At 54.5% G+C, this 16,284-nt stretch overlaps 1 protein-coding gene across 20 annotated transcripts in view; it reads left to right on the top strand.

The window, feature by feature from the left end:
- Window positions 1-16,284, top strand: part of CTNND1 (catenin delta 1) — a 26,427-nt gene extending 10,143 nt beyond the window's left edge. For 3 of the 20 annotated variants that reach the window (XM_015286845.4, XM_015286844.2, XM_046942367.1), the window contains exons 2-21: window positions 2,040-2,157; window positions 2,544-2,863; window positions 3,953-4,024; window positions 4,257-4,415; window positions 4,623-5,155; window positions 8,291-8,754; window positions 8,849-9,032; window positions 9,328-9,445; window positions 9,816-9,969; window positions 10,361-10,378; window positions 10,612-10,680; window positions 11,459-11,586; window positions 12,228-12,378; window positions 12,633-12,825; window positions 12,932-13,046; window positions 13,582-13,669; window positions 13,974-14,021; window positions 14,143-14,240; window positions 14,366-14,431; window positions 14,631-16,284. In XM_015286845.4, coding sequence (XP_015142331.1) covers window positions 2,669-2,863; window positions 3,953-4,024; window positions 4,257-4,415; window positions 4,623-5,155; window positions 8,291-8,754; window positions 8,849-9,032; window positions 9,328-9,445; window positions 9,816-9,969; window positions 10,361-10,378; window positions 10,612-10,680; window positions 11,459-11,586; window positions 12,228-12,378; window positions 12,633-12,825; window positions 12,932-13,046; window positions 13,582-13,669; window positions 13,974-14,021; window positions 14,143-14,240; window positions 14,366-14,431; window positions 14,631-14,642 — 2,865 coding nt within the window. In that variant the 5' untranslated portion in view covers window positions 2,040-2,157; window positions 2,544-2,668 and the 3' untranslated portion in view covers window positions 14,643-16,284. The remainder of the gene's footprint in view (window positions 1-2,039; window positions 2,158-2,543; window positions 2,864-3,952; window positions 4,025-4,256; window positions 4,416-4,622; window positions 5,156-8,290; window positions 8,755-8,848; window positions 9,033-9,327; window positions 9,446-9,815; window positions 9,970-10,360; window positions 10,379-10,611; window positions 10,681-11,458; window positions 11,587-12,227; window positions 12,379-12,632; window positions 12,826-12,931; window positions 13,047-13,581; window positions 13,670-13,973; window positions 14,022-14,142; window positions 14,241-14,365; window positions 14,432-14,630) is intronic. The other 17 variants (XM_015286850.4, XM_015286849.4, XM_046942374.1 and 14 more) reach the window with 12 other exon arrangements.

Below are 16,284 nucleotides of genomic sequence, written 5' to 3'. Positions count from 1 at the left end.
CAAAGCAATCCCTGGAATTTCATCCTTTGCTTTGTGGGATGCAGCTTACTCGGCTTGGAGCTGTCACAGGCAGCTTGCTCCCTCCTCTTCCCTCCTGCTCCATGTCTCAATCTGAAGATGGCTGTAGCCCCGAGTTGCCACGGACAGGCAGCAAAGGGCTGTGCTGTGCCCAGGGAGCTGCTCCCCAAGATTGTGGTGTGGGAGCCAGCAGGGAGTTGGCAGAAGGCAGAGATGTGGGGCAGACCCTCAGCAGCTGGGAGGGCACGTGTCTGGGTTGCTGCTTGGGGTGTGTGTGGCAGCCGGTGCTGGGGAAGGGCTGTGCTTTAGCTTCTGCTGGGGTGGATGTTTATGAGTGCAAGGGAGCAAGGAGAGTGGGCGAGGGACCGGTCCTGTTCCTTCCCCCACTGCTGTGTGTTTACTCCTTGTGGAAGGGACAGGAAGGAAACAGCCTCATGGCTGCTCCAGCCCCTTATCTGGCTCCCTTAACGGCCCTTCCAGTTCCATTGTTAATGTCCACATTCTCTGGGCTGCGCACCCAGGGGACGCGTGGAGGTGGGGACATGCAGCCAGCAGTGCTGCTCTGGGCTGTGGGGCCTCTGGTGGCTGTGTAGAGCTGGGGGGATCTACTGGGGAGGCTGTCCCACTGCATACCTTCCTGCAATGGCAAACTCTCTAGCATGGCTGCCTGGGAAGGGTTGTACTGTGCCGGAGCCCTTTTTTGTCGGGCTGTTTCTCCCTTTTAAAGAGCTTGGTGAAATGCTGTGCTGGAAATGAGTGCTCCTCCACCTGCCAACAGTGGTTCTGGCTGGGATCTTGGGTGCTCTGTTGGCATAGGGTGTCTGTGGGTGGTAGGACCATCCTATGCTTCTGGGGAAGCCGTGGCACCTGCTGGCTGAATCTCCTGGGACTGCAAGCACTGTCCTGCTGCGGCCTCTCTGCAGTACAGGCTGTGGGGCTGGGCCTCGCAGCCTTGCTCTGTGTCTGAGAGGGCTGTCACTGAGCTCCATTATGATGGCCCTGAAGGCTGAGGAGCTGAGTCCCCTATTGATTCAGATGGATGCCAACCACGGATGGAGGGCTGCTTGATTTGAGGGTGAGAGCTGAGTTTTTACAAGGCTGGGATAGGGAGGCAAGGTGATCTGGAGCCTCATCTCTGCTGGGCACCGCACATGCACAAGTAGAAGAACTGGATTTTTTTTTTTATTGATGAAGACAGATGAGAGGGTGGCGGCAACCAGGTGTTGGGATGTGCTGCAGGCAGCCTCTGAAGCACATGGAAGAAAATCCAGCCTGCTTTGCTGGATTTGGTCACAGTGGTGTGTGATAGTGCTGGGGCAGATGGGCTCCTCGGGTGTCCGTGGGGAGCTCTGGGGCGGGCAGAGCCACAGATGAGATTTGGACCTGCTGACAGTGGGGGAGGCATTTCAGGAAGCGTTTAATCTGAATACTCTTGAGTTAATGTGGGAAATAAGTAAGAATTAAAAAATGACGCAAAACAAACAAACAAAAAAACCCACCCCAAAAACACCCCCTGTACTCTTAGTGCCTCTGACCCAGCATCTGCGTCAGGCTGAAACTGGAGGGATTGGGCTGCCAGGGGGTGAGGGGCTGGAGGAGACGGGTGCTGTGAAAGGGTGGCGGTGCCCGTGTTCCCGGCACTGGGTTGGCACTGGGAAAGTGGGCAAAGCTGGTGCTGTGCTGGAGACCGTGGGAAAGCAGTTCCTGCCTTGGCTGCTTGGTTCGAGCGAGTCCCCACACGCCTGCCGTGACTGTATGGGTTTGGGAAAACCTCTTGTGGGCCTGCCGGGGCTTGGCTGGGGAGGTGGAGGGCCAGGCCCGTGCTGTTCCTCGGCAGTGGGGAGCAATTGGAGGGGCTGCAGCATGTGAGGGAGCTGTTGTAGAGACAGTGCCGAGCCTGCAGCTGTCCCAGAGCCATCCTTCCGAAGGAGGGGAGACCCTTCCTCGGCCTGCGTTCCCTTCCCTGCCTTCTGATTTAAGTTTGCTCGTGATTTGACCCCATTCTCCTGCTGTCCCTGCAGCTCTCTTCCTCCTGCTTCCTCCCTGTGGTGGCTGGGCTATTTCTCCCATGACTCTCTACGTCTAGACCTGGCTGTCCCGTGCCTTTGCCAATCACACCCGAGCTTCCTCCTCTAACAGGTCTGTATGGAAGAAAATGATTTCTCTATCAAAATGTGTTCGCTGTGGTGTGCTAATTCACTGTTTTCCTTTGGGAGGGGATGTTGATGGGTCTAAGCCAGTGCCTGTCCCGTATCAGTGGGCTGAGGACCTCCTAGGATGGCCGCAGGTCTGGGAACCCTGACGAGGACCTGAGGGTGGTGGTGGAGTGGCAGCTCTCAGAGGGGTTCGTGCGGTCCCCTCCTGGGGGTCCCGTCCCACTTTGCTCCTTTTTGTGGATTGGAAGGAGCTGTGTGAATATGCCTTGTTGTTGTTTTTTACCCTGTTCTGAAAATCTGTCTTAATGAAATCAGTCTCTTCTGACCTTTTTTTTTCTCTCCTCCTTTCCTCCCTCAAATCATGCGCAGTGAAGAGTGGGGCTCCTCCCCTTCTGGGTCACTTTTCCTCCTCTCACCTTGACACCAAGCCAACTCTGCTTGTGCCTCCCTGTGCCCTTCGCCCCTTCCCCGCCCGTCCTGGGTAACCGTCACCCATGGACGACTCGGAAGTGGAGTCAACCGCCAGCATCCTTGCCTCTGTCAAGGAGCAGGAGGCGCAGTTTGAGAAGCTGACACGGGCGCTGGAGGAGGAGCGGCGCCATGTCTCAGCCCAGCTGGAACGAGTGCGGGTCTCCCCACAGGACGCCGGCCCGGGCTTGGCCAACGGCACACTCTCCCGGCGGCACCAGGTAAAAAAGGCCCTTGGCAGAGGTGGGCACGGAGGCTCCCAGAGCCCCTGTCCCTGTCAGCTCCGTCTCAGTGGGGATGGCCCTGGGCCAGGCTCCCTTTGGCCCTCCTTGGAGACGAGGTGGAAGAGGGCTGTGCTGGTCTCATAATGCTGGTAGTGCTGTACGTGGCTGGGGCTGACGTCAGCTGGGAATGTGCAAACCTGTCTGGGTCTTTCTGAGGGGAGGGTATTGGTCTGGAGGGTCTTGCTGCCAGGTCAGCTCTGGTTTTGTTCTGTGAGCAGTTAAGGCTGGCTGTGCTCAGTACCTGGGTATCCCTGCACGTTCCACCTGGCTTGTCAGAAGATGGAACGTGAGTTGGTGTATTAGCTGTGAGGGTGTGTCTGTGTCTCCTCTCGTGTGGCAATGGGCATGTTCCTGGCATCTCGGTTTATCCCTGGTGTAGCCAAGCCGGGACTGTGAGAGATCTCTTCCCTACAGGGCTTGAAGTGTGGTTTAATCTGCCTTGACTCAAGGTCTCTGTCCTGCTCTCGCTTTCCTGGGCTGTTTTGGGGAGGGTGTCCTCAGGGCTGGTGGCACGGTGTCATGTAAAAGGCATCCACCTTTCTGGCTGGGAAAGTTGGTGCTGCCAGGAGAAACGTGGGATGGGAAAGGGCAGCTGGAGCGGCAGTGTGAGCAGGTAAAGCTGCAACACCCGGCAGCTGCTGGGTGTCTGCATGGTGCTCCCTTGCAATCCTTGGTAGCCTCTGGGATGTAACTTGTAGCTCCTGCATCCTGATAGGAAAGGTCTCCAGGGCCACCTTGGGGAGTGGGGAGGCTTTTGGCTTTTCCGTAAGGGCATTTGAGTGAGATGCAAGTAGTGTGGGGGAAGCGGGCTTAGTGCCATGTCCTGTAACTTCCCTCAGCTCAGTTGGGCTGGGTGCTGGCTTGCTGTGCGTTACACAGACCTGAGGAGTGATGTATGGCATGTGCTGTGGCTGTCAGAGCCAGCTTGGGACCTTGGGCTGGCAGGAAAGTGGGGGATAGCTGCAATCCTGGCAGGATCAGGGGAGTGGTTGGGTAACAGGCTTGCAATGGTGATATGCATTTCAGAACGGCCGTTTCTTGGGTGATGCTGACCTGGAAAGACAGAAGTTCCCAGATCTGAAGCTCAACGGACCACAGGTAAGAGGAATGAAGCTGTGGGCAGCTGGGTGGGGTTGTGGGGAGACCTAGCTGGCTGAGGGGAACTTGTTTCTGATGTGGCCACCTTGGCTCGGTGGGCTTGGGGCACGTTTGATGAGTACACCCTTTTGTGCAAGGGGATACTGGGGCTCCCTGGGATGTAAGATCTCCTCTGGCTCTGTGTCAGCTGTGCTGGTGGCGAGGACTGATTGCCTATCCCTGCTCCTCCCAGGACCACAGCCACCTCTTGTACAGCACAATCCCCAGAATGCAGGACCCAGGCCAGATCGTGGAGGAGACATACACCATGGAGGAGGACCCAGAAGGGGCCATGTCTGTTGTGTCTGTGGAGACATCGGATGACGGGACAACCCGACGCACAGAGACCACGGTACGTGCCTGGGGAGGGCATAGATGGTTTGGATTCTAGCTAGGGATGCAGTGGCCAGAGTGTCACGGCTGTGATCGCTGCCAGCTCATTCTTTATGTGAAACCTGTCCAGAGTGAGATGCTGGACTGGAAGGGGCCTCAGAGGCCCAGGGCTGTGGCGTGGGACAGAATTTCCTGATGAGAATATACCTTACGTCCCTCTCTCTAGGTGAAGAAAGTGGTGAAGACTGTGACCACCCGGACGGTGCAGCAGGTCCCCATGGGGCCTGACGGGTTACCCTTGGAAACTTCCCCTGTCACCAGCAATTACGTCCAGACGATGGATAGGAACTTCCGCAAGAACGGCAACGGCGGCCCTGGCAGCTACCTGAGCCAGCCAGGCACAGCCACGCTTCCTCGCAACTACCATTACCCCGATGGCTATGGCCGCCCCTATGATGACAGCTACCCGGGCAGCGATCACAGCTATGGCAGCCTGTCCCGTGTCACCCGCATTGACGAGCGCTATCGCCCATCTATGGACGCTTACCGGGCCCCCAGCCGCCAGGACATCTATGGCCCCCAGCCTCAAGTGCGAGTTGGGGGCAGTAACATGGACCTCAACCACTTCCACCCTGAGTCGTATGGCCTGGAAGACGACCAGCGCAGTGTGGGCTTTGATGATGTGGACTACGGGCTTATGTCTGACTATGGCACGGCCAGGAGAGCAGGGACACCATCCGATGCTCGACGTCGGCTCAGGTATTGGGGTATCAAGTGTGTGGCACCACGTGTTGGGGCAGGGGGTTGCTCCTTTAACTCATTTCTTTTCAGAGGAATCATAGAATCACTGAGGTTAGAAAAGGCCTACAAGATTAAGTCCAGCCTTGACATAACAAGATGTGATATAATGGATTACTTTGAACATAACTTGAGTTGCACTGCCTTAAAATTCTTCACGTTCTCTGCAACAGCTTATGCCCTTAAGTCCTACCAGTGTTCACTGCAGCGTGAATAGAAAGAGGGACAGCACCACAAGCTGAGTCAGGCGTGGCTCGTGCAGGAGGGATCTTGTATCTGCTTCAAATTAATTGTGTGCTTAATTGGTGGTTAACACTCGCTGCTAATTGAACCAGTTGTCCTGCAGCGAGGAGTTCCATGAGGTGGCTGGACATGGCTCCGGGCTCTTTCCTCTGCACTACCTGTTCTGTTAGTGTGGTGAGAAGGATCCAGCTGCTCTGTCACTGGCTGAGGTTGGGCACTGCAGTATTCATCCTATGCCCCAGTCTGGTTTGTCTGCTGGGAAATGTGCCTGATGTCTGCTGGAAGCAGCAGCAGCCTCACCATTGCATGCTTGCCAAGCTGAGAGCAGCAGGCAGCCCTGAAGGAGTTGTGCTGAGCCTGGGGCTGAAGCAAACAAGGCTTAGCACTGCAGTGCCCTAGGGAACGCTCTTGCAGGGTGGGACAGGCTGCTCGACCTGTTTGACAGTTGCAGCTTCTCCCCTTCATTCTGCTATGGGTGATCAGCAGCTCTTCCAGCCTGACTGCTGTGTAGCTGTCTCGGACAGGTAGAAGAGGAGTTTGATGGTCCTTAACTGCCCTCTGAGTGTGCTTGCAGGCATTTTGGAATGTTACTTGCCAGAGGCTATGGCTGCCAGGGACAGGTATCTTGCACAGTTCTCTCATACAAGTGAATGTGGCTGCTGGCTGGCTAAGCTTCTCAGCTTGCTCTGCTTGCTGCCTGTGCTGCCAAGTGGAGTTTGGGGAGGTGCTGGAGTGAATTTGAACAGTGCTGAGATAGGACTGGAGTGAGAAACTGAGCCTGGACCCCAGCGATAGGGAGGGGCTGCTGGTGAGCTGGAATGCACATCCATTCCTGCTGTGGGGACAGTCAGAGGGCTGACCACAAGCTCTTTAGGTTCCAAGGGCAAGTAGCAGAGGCTTGAGAGGAGGGGAAAGGAGGCATTTGCCAGCCCCTGTCAGAAATCCACCCACTTCTCAGGGCGCATCCTGTAAATCTCCAGTAGCTCTTGGCTGCTGCGGAGACTGAAGGAGGAGCTTTGTCCTTTTGGCTTGTGCCAGCACGAGCATTTCTGTTGCTGTGTTGAACCAGTTAGGGCAGTTGTTGTCTCAGGTTGATTTCCCCAGCCTCGTGTTGTGAAGTGTGTGCTGGTTAAAGGAGAGCCGGTGAGGCTGACTTGAGAAGCCAGCTTTGGCGGTCCTGAGCCCCCATGTGGCCCCTCAGCGTGCCCCTTGGACAAAAGGGTTAAGGCAGAGTCCAGAAGACAGGGGATGTGTGCAGCCCTTTCCTACGGCCCCATGAGCAGGCTCTCCCTCCCCATGCAGACCGATAAAGATCACAGCAATCCGTGGAATCCAGGCGCTGTTGAGCTTGGCTTGTCCCCCGCCTTCTCAGTTACCATCTCGCTCAGCTGACTGGCTCACCGAGATGGCAACAAGCAAGAGCAGCATCCCACCCCCTGCCTCCAAGATGTTTGTCTTGAGCAGGGGCCTGGTGTTTAATGACTTCCTTCAGAGAGGCAGCTTGCCAGGCACGTGGGGGACAAGGGAGCATGTTAGGCAGAGTGGTGTGTGTGTGTGTGTGTGTGTGCTAGCGGTATGTGGCCTTGTACCCTCTGCATGACTCTGCTTGGAGCTCCCTGCCTGCAGGAAGGCTCAGCAGCAGCACAGGAGTGCTTCCCTTGCCTTCCCCTGCCTTGCTACTCCATCCCGTACCCCTCTTGGGATGCTAAAGGCTTCTCACAGGGATGAGGCCAGCTGCAGGCTGTGCTGGCAAGAGTTGAGATGTCTCTTTTGCAGTGTTGGCATTGGGCAGCTGTCTTGCTCCTGCTTTGTTCTGCTGCAAGGGCAGTGTTGGTGGCCAAAGTGATGTTCTCAGATGCCAGACTGAACAGCATTCTTTGGTTGCCAACCCATGTGACTTTGTGCCCCTGGAGCTTGTGGTTTGGGCACGTTCTATACCAGAGATTGTTGGGAAGGTTGTGTAAGGAGCAGAATTTGTCACTGTCCTTTCTTGTATCTTTCTGCACCCACTCAGTCAGTGACAGGAATCTTCCTATGTCAGATTTGGGAGCTTAGAAGTTGGATCTGAAGGTGGCTGAGCAGATGTGAGCCAGGGGACACAGCCTCATCTTGGACCTCGGTTGTGCAACCACAGTGTGTAGCACAATGGTCCCAGTGGATGTAGCAATCAGAGTAGCACAGCCCCCCTGCTTCTCCTATCCCCCTCTGCTGGAGACTGCCAAATTCCTTTGCCCAGGTGGAGGGGAGATTATATTTGCCATGCAGGCTTGGCAGTGACCTAAAAAGAGGGTTGGAATCAGGGATTCTTTGAGTGTTTGCAGTGGGTTGTATGCACTACAGCCAGATAGAAGACTTGCTTGTACCAAGACTGGGCGTAGAGGCCTGGGGAACTGTGTGATTTGCACTCACAAGCATTTTGTTATGGGATGAACTTGCCCTCTAGTGGCCATGGGCCCGAGTAGTTGTTTGTGGTGTTAAGTGGGCTGGCTCAGCTTCGGGGCTGGGCCTTGCCACTGTAAAGGTTGCATAGGGAGCAGGACTCTGTGTCTGACCCAGAAGAGATCTGGTGGGTGAGAAATGACCCTAGTTGCTACTGGGCCTGTTTGGGAACCTCCTGCTTCCCAGTCCATCTCAGAGATGCCTGGGGCTGGCCTGCAGGCTCCAGCTGGGCCTTGTGTAGCTGTATGGGGAGAAGGAAGATACCATGGTGCTGCTCTGCAGCCTGGCTCCCTCCCCTTGAAGGTGTGCTGCAGCAAGTAGTGGTGACTGCGTACTGTGTGTGTGTGTCTTCTCCATCCTCTACTGAGTTGGGCTGGGCATAGGGCTCACACTGCTTGCTGTCTCCTCTCCTAGGAGTTATGAAGACATGCTGGTGGATGAAGTGGCTCCCGACCGGTACTACTGGGCCCCCCTGGCTCAGCATGAGCGGGGCAGCTTGGCCAGCCTGGACAGCCTGCGGAAAGGAGCACCGCCCCCGGGCAACTGGCGTCAGCCAGAGCTGCCAGAGGTGATAGCGATGCTGAGCTTCCGCCTGGATGCTGTCAAGTCCAATGCAGCTGCTTACCTGCAGCACCTGTGTTACCGTAATGACAAGGTGAAGACAGAGGTGCGCAAGCTGAAAGGCATTCCAGTGCTGGTGGGATTGTTGGACCACCCCAAGAAAGAGGTGCATTATGGTGCCTGCGGGGCCCTCAAGAACATCTCCTTTGGCAAGGACCAAGACAACAAGATTGCCATCAAGAACTGCGATGGGGTGCCTGCTTTGGTGCGCCTGTTGAGAAAGACCCATGATATGGACCTCACAGAGGTCATCACAGGTAACGGCTCTGGGGAGGTGAGGAGGTGCTAACCTGCTGGGTGAGGTGTAGCCCACATGCCCTGACCAAGCACCTTCTGAATGTGGCTTTGCAGGAACGCTGTGGAACCTGTCTTCACATGACTCCATCAAGATGGCCATTGTGGATCACGCACTGCATGCCCTGACTGATGAGGTTATCATCCCCCGCTCAGGCTGGGAGCGAGAACCCAATGAGGACTCAAAACCCCGCCACATTGAGTGGGAATCAGTACTCACCAACACTGCTGGCTGCCTTAGGTAAGGAGTGGGGGGCTACAGATGTCTGGCAGAGAGCTGTAGTGGGCTGGGGCTGTTGTAACACTCCATCCTGGAGTAAGAAGGGACTGCTTTGTTGGCTGTGGAGAAGTAACTCCTGGGACAGCTACTGTTTACGATGTGATGATGCTCCTTGGCAGTTTCTCTCGGAGGAGTTTCTCTCTGTAGAGAGAAGCCAGAGAGGAGTCTTCCTTTGATTTGAGCTCTTTTGGGCATGGACTGCTCCTTGCTTGCCCTCAGCTGTCTTCCCCCATGCAGTATCTCTCTTCCTTGACAGGAATGTGAGCTCAGAGCGGAGTGAAGCCCGTCGGAAGCTGCGAGAATGTGATGGGCTGGTGGATGCCCTGATATACATCATTCAGTCTGAGATCGGCCAGAAGGACTCAGATAGCAAGGTACTACAGAGGGGATGCTATGTGGGCCAGCACAGCAGGGCAGGGTACACAGTGCTCTGCTGTGTGTGGATTCTTTCTGAGTTTGTCCTGGTAAGGACAAAAGATGGAAGGGGATCAAGGAATTTGAGCTGACAGGGATATCTGAGGAACACCTAAGCCAGGCACCTGCCTTTCCATGCTTGGGAGGAGAGCCTCTGTGGGATGTGACCCATGTACTATGTGACCAGGCGTTGGGCTTTCAGCCAGCAGTTGGCAGTAGGAGTACTTGACCTTACAGTAGGCCTGTGACTAAGTCAGTGACTGTAACTTTTGCTCAGAGATGTGGACTGGGCACGTGCTGCTCTGAGTAGAACTGTCTGGCTTTCTGTAGCTGGTGGAGAATTGTGTGTGCCTGCTGAGAAACTTGTGTTACCAAGTCCATCGTGAGATCCCCCATGCTGAGCGCTACCAGGAGACTCCTCTGGCCACCACCAACAACGCTGGGCCCCACGCTGCAAGCTGCTTCGGTGCCAAGAAGGGCAAAGGTTCGTTGGCTGGTGACATAAAGACACACTTGCTTCAGTGGGGCTTGAGGGTGGTCTGGGTTCTTTGTGATCCGTTCTCTCATCTCTCGTGTGAAGGCTAAATTGTGGCTTTCTCTGGAAACACGGTGACTTGTGCCTTCCCTTGCTTTGGGAAGTTACTGCTTGGCTCACTCAAAGCGTTTGACACGAGCTAATGGTGCCCTTGTGGGTTTCTGTGGTGATGGGACGGTGGTGGATAGATAACCACTAACTTCACGTCTTCCCTTTTCTTGTGTGTTGTCCCTTCCCCTTCCCTTTGCTTTCTTGCCAAACGATCTGCCCCATGATGCTGTCGGCACTTCTCTCCTCCTGCCTCCCCTCTCTCCTGTCCTCCTCTCCGCTTCGCCAATAGACGAATGGTTCTCCAGAGGTGAGTGTGCTCTTGATTTTAATTTTTCCGTGGTGAAAATGATTGGGTGCCTTCCTGAGCTCTTTGTTCCCCTGCAGTTGGCCTTGTGCTGCCTGCAATGTGACTAATGTCCTTGGTGGCATGTAGCTTCTGCTCACCTCTGGGCTTGTTCTTGTAGCAAGTGGCAAAAAGCTGCTGGGCTGATGTGGATGGGAAAATGAGATGTCTTATGCCTCTGTGCTTGCCCTTTAAAGGTAAAAAGCTCCCTGAAGACCCTGGTGCAGATACAGTGGATTTTCCTAAAAGAACAACTCCAGCCAAAGGTATGTTGTCTAGTGCATTCAGGACTTGAACACGTAGGGCTGCCTTCCCACAAGCAGTCTGGGGAGGGGTGGCATTGATAAATGTTCTTTTTCCCCACTAAAAAAAAAGACTCTTAAATGGACAGAGGTTTGACTCGAAAGTAGTTTGTTTACTGTTGCCCAGGCTCACAAGTTGTGCTGCAGTCAGCCCTGAGGAGGCTTGCTGGTCTTGGTGGAAGTGAGTGCTGCCTCAGGACTGGCTTGTTGTGGCTGCAGAGGGAGCTGTTGCCCTTAGAGCTGAGAGACAGCACGGTGGCACAGCCCTGCGAAGAGGCTCCTTCTGCTGTAGTTTTACACTTGTCAGTGTCCTGCCTGCTCTTCTCTCCTGGGCATAAAGGATAGGCAGGATTTTAAACTAAAATGCCCTGCCTAGAGGAGTGTTCTGCAGTGTGGTCATGAGGAAGGGTCATTTCAAGGCAGACAGCTTACCTAATTCTAAGGATTCCAACCTTGAGGGCAGCAAATCGCAGCCCCTCTGTGGCCAGCTGAGCAGCAGCTACTGACCATGGGCTTTAGTTGGGCTACTTCTGCCCCAAACCACTGTATTCTGAAATCCTACATCTGAAATTGATGTCTGGGCTGATTATCTGGGGTTTCTGTTGCTGAAGGACAACTTGTCATTCTGTGTACCAAAGAGCAGACCATGCCTAGCAGTGCTCCTTTGAGCAAGTCTGTTGCTTGGTCTTGGATACTGGCAGAGGTTATGAACAAGTTCTTCCTCCCTGTGCCTCTCTGACAGGCTATGAGCTCCTCTTCCAGCCAGAAGTGGTCCGGATATACATCTCCCTGTTAAAGGAGAGCAAGACTCCAGCCATCCTAGAGGCTTCAGCAGGAGCAATTCAGAATCTGTGTGCTGGCAACTGGACGGTGAGTGCCTTGTAGAGCTGGGCATGTTGGTGTTCATCAGTGTTGAAGGGAAGGGGGATTTGGGGAGCATCACTTTTTGGTGTCAACAGAGCTGTAAAGTGTCAAAGCTCTGGCATTCCAGGCTGTTGCAATCCATGTGGCTTGCTCTGAAGAAGACATAATTCAGCAGCACAGCTCCAATGTGGACTGCATCTCTCATGTACTGTTAAGGGCTCTTTGCTCTCTGCCAGCTGTTTCTTTCCAAGGGCTGCCTGTGTGTCTGCCTGCAGCCTCTTCTCTGCTGCCACTTCCCTTCTGCAGTCTGGAAGATGGGAGTGTAGGTTTGGGCCCACTCTGTAGTCCTACTGTGCCTTTGCTCTGTATTCTTTGTGCGTATGTAAAGATCAAACAAAATCGTGCTTACCTGGCTGACAGGTGGCTTTGACACCTGTAAATCAACCCTCTCCCATTCCCAGGCATTGCCTGGGGTTACTTGGAGATGGGTCTGGGACCTTCACAGTGTCTCTGCCTATGGGCAAACCCAGGGCCATTGGTTTCCAAGGTGGGTGGGTGGTAAAGCTCCCAGTAGTGTCGCCATGCTCAGGAGCAGGGTGAAGCTGTGCCTGCCTGGGTTCCACCGTGGTGTTCTGCTCTCCCTGCAGTACGGCCGGTACATCCGCTCGGCACTCCGCCAGGAGAAGGGACTCTCTGCCATTGCTGACCTCCTGACTCATGACAGTGAACGTGTGGTGAAAGCAGCATCTGGAGCCCTCCGCAACCTGGCTGTTGACTTACGTAACAAAGAGCTGATAGGTGAGAGCTGCAGGCACACCTCACATCCATCTGGCTTAAAACTTTCTTTAGACTGGGGGGCTGAGGACATGCGTGGGCACAGTGGCTGCACGGGGGGTATCTGTCGTTCATTTCCCAGAGAAACACATACTGAGCTCCTTGGGAGATGCATCGAAATTGGTGACCAATCTCTGATCTTTCAGTGGTGACTTCTGTCACTTTTAGTCACTGTCCTTTTCCTTGCTCGCTCACGCCCAACTATTTGCCCTTATTAGGTAAACATGCCATCCCCAATTTAGTGAAGAACCTGCCTGGAGGCCAGCAGACTCCAGCCAAAAACCTCTCTGAGGATACAGTGGTGTCCATCCTCAATACCATCAATGAAGTCATTGTAGACAACCTGGAGGCTGCCAAGAAGTTGCGGGAAACGCAGGGGATTGAGAAGTTGGTGCTGATCAACAAAACTGGGTAGGCTCTGCTTGAAGGGTAGTGCAGGGGTGGAGAGGGGCTTTTCCCAAGGCTGCTTTGAGGCTGTGGATATTGCCAAACATCTCTTCCCTTCACTGCTTTCTAGGAACCGCTCAGAGAGAGAAGTCCGAGCAGCTGCCGTCGTCTTGCAAACAGTCTGGGGATATAAAGAGCTACGGAAGCCCCTGGAGAAGGAAGGCTGGAAGAAGTCAGATTTCCAGGTATGGGGAGTGGTGGTGGAGTACCCTGTTGTAGCTTGGGTCCTGCTGCGGGGAGAAGGCGCTCCAGGAACTCAGCGGTGTTTGATTTCAGCTCTTCTCTTGCTGCTGTCACTAGAGACCCTTGAGGGTGTCCCCTCTGCCACTTCTCAGTGGGTGGATGGCAGTGGAGCAGAAACACTCTGCGAAGCATTAAGCCTTGAATATCAGATCTAGTAGCAGGGAAAATCTGCAGCACTAAAGCCGTTGTGGCAGTACTGAGGGTGGGGGAAGAAAAGGTCCTCCAGTATTTGCTTTCCTTCCTAAAAGCTGCAACTGCCTCCTCAAGGCTGGGTGCTGTCCCGACCCACCCTAGGTAGACTGCCTCCACCCTTGATTGTGGGTACACCCAGGGGCTTTGGAGCTCCTTCTGGTCCCTTCAACTTCAGGTCCTTCGCTCAACGGCTGTGGGAGGGAAGCATTGCTGGGTCTGCTGGGGCTGTAGGGCTGCCATGTGCTTGGTGGATGGAGTATGAGTGGGTGCTGTCTGGTGCTCCAGGTGAACCTCAGCAATGCCTCTCGGACACAAGGGGGAAACTCATTTGATGACAGCACCTTGCCTCTCATTGACAGGAACCAAAAAACAGGTATGTGCCCTCCTTCCCTTTGGTGCTTGTCCCCACTTTAACTGCCTTGTGGGTACCCATGTTCCCTCTATAATTTTCACCCCCAGCTTCTTTGGGTTCTCCGGGGGCTCATGCAAAACCGTCAACCTGGGGGGTTTATTTTTTTCTCAGAGCTATAAAGGTTGCTCAGAGTGTATGTAGGTCCTATAGTATCCTTGGGCCGACAGTGCTGAGGCTGGAGCTCCATCTGGGCTTATCCAGCAGTGATTCCACTGCTGCTTGTGGCTGCAGAGGCTATGCCTGATCTGTTTTCTCATCCTTCTAGACAAGAAATCCTCCCGGGAGGAGATCCAGATGAGCAACATGGGACCAGGTAGGAAAGGGACTGGAGGAAGGGCATCTTCTCTGATGTGCTGGGAACACCTCGCCTCCTATGGGGAGGATGCTGCCTCACAAAAAGGTAGCTCAACTGATGGTCTCCTGTCTTCCTCCAGACAACTATTCCACACTTAATGAGATGGACCACAGCAGGACACTGGACCGATCTGGTGATCTTGGAGACACGGAGCCAGTGAAGGCAGCACCATTGATGGTGAGCAGCTTTTCTTAATGAAGCTTTAAGTGGGCAGAGGTGTGGGGAATGACACTGGGAGAACTGGGCTCCTGTGACTAACCCCCGCCTGCGCCTTCGCCCCTACTAACCCCGTGTGTCTGCAGCAGGAGGAGGGGCAGGAATCCCAGCCTGAGGCAGAGGAAGATTCTGCTGTGTTTTCCCCCGCGTCGGTATGTCCTGCAGCACCCTGTCCAATCTGAATAGCGGTGGCAAATCGTGCTGTGCTGTTAGGGGTGCTTTGGGCAGCCAAATCGTGCTCTGATTGCTGCTGTCTGCAATCACTGTCTGATCCACGGGGGCCGTAAACACATCTTCACTGATTGTTCCTGCTCTGGATGTGCTAACACGTCTTCCCCTTTCTCTCCACAGCAGAAGATCTAGCTGCACTCCCTGCCTCCACTCAATTTGGTTGATAATATATTTTATATATTATAAATATATATAACTCTTCGTGGTGGAATGGACCGAATTTTTTTCAACCTGCTTTTTTTTTTTGCTGGACTGTTTGTGCCAACTAGCCAGCCAAATGACTGGGCCTGGTCCCACAGGAGGCAGCCCAGGCCGCTCTGCCTCTTCTCGGTGGCTGCACCTCCCTGTTCTGGGACAACTATCAATAACTCTTCCTCCCTGTCCTCCACCACTTCCCTTCCTTCAAAGAGGAGGCCCTCCTGCCTGACTGCCTGCGCCAACTGGCAAGGATGCTGCAAAACAATTCCAGACCTCTGCCTTGACCAGGAACTGCCTTCTGCCTCGCCTTCCTTCTGCTTGGAGTCTACTGCGGGGACAGGGACCGAGACCTTACTTGCCACCGTCCTTTGTTGCCTATAGGATATTTTTCTGTGTGTGGGATCACTCTTCGACTGAGGCTGCAGGGACAAGAGCATCCCTCCCTGGTGGCAGCAGAACTGGGATGCGAAGGAGACTAGAGTCACGGGGGTGTTGGTGGAAAGGAAAAGCAGCAATAACTCGTCTTGCTTTGCTCTAGATGAGGCTTTGGGGGGTGTGGGAAGAGGGATCTATCCTAGCTCTGACGGTTTGGCCTGGCTCTGGGTCCTGCTAGGGGGAACGGGGGTCTGGATGGGGCAATTGAAAAGAGGAGGGATCCTTATGTAGGGAGAGGGTCTGTGTGGTGCGTGTGGGATGGGCCTCTCTGCCCTGGGGGTGATCCTTCCCTGGGAAAGGAGGAGGGGAAGGTAGGAGGAAAAGCAGCAGGGCTTTTGGGGCCGGATTTCTTTGGGAACTGGCTGAAGGTAGCGGTGGGTCTCCGAGGGCATTCACAGCAGGTAGGGCCTGGGTCCCATCCACCCCCGTGCACCAGCTGCCTGTGGCAGTGCCCCCTCAGACTTCTCTTGACATGTGCCTTTCTTTTGCCACTGTGAAATAGCTCTTTGAATTGTACTGTCTGGCTTCACTAGGGGAAGCAGTGTTCCAGGCTCCTGGCGGGGCTGAGCTGGAAGCCCGGCGGGGAGGATCCCAGCCCTGCTGCCTTCGGCTGCCACTGCTCAACAGGGAGCAGGGCTCTCCCCTCTCTCCTGTCCTGGGGAGTCCAGGCTGTCCTGGAGCATCTCTGTGGTGGTGGGGAGCGTTTGGTGCTGTGATCTTCTGGGTGAATAGGGGGAGGCTTTTAGGCTCTCTGCAACTGGAAGCCTCCTTGCAAGGCTGCAAACTGGAGGTGGAGCCCTCCCCAGTACGCACACTTGTGCCTCGCTCTTCCAGCTCCAGCCACACCTCAGCTCTGTTTGGTTTTGTTCTGGGGTCTAACTTCTCTTTTTTTCCTTTCAATATGTAAAACACTAATTCCTTTTAATTTTTTAATTCCAGATGAACCAAAAAACAACCAACCAACCACAAAACCAAGCTTCCCCCTTCCCTCCTCTCCTGCACAGGGCAGGGGAGCTGGCTGCAGGGTGAGGGTGGAGGGGGCAGGAGCACCCCACTGTTCCTTGTCTGATTCCTGTGCACACTCTTGTAACGCTTTTCAAACAAAATGATTTTTTTATATAAATAAAGTTTTTAAAGTGTG

This window comes from Gallus gallus, chromosome 5, assembly GCF_016699485.2.
Source record: "Gallus gallus isolate bGalGal1 chromosome 5, bGalGal1.mat.broiler.GRCg7b, whole genome shotgun sequence".
NCBI classification, from domain to species: Eukaryota; Metazoa; Chordata; class Aves; order Galliformes; family Phasianidae; genus Gallus; species Gallus gallus.
Note: the sequence above shows the minus strand (reverse complement) of the source record. Positions and strands in the feature narration are given on the sequence as shown.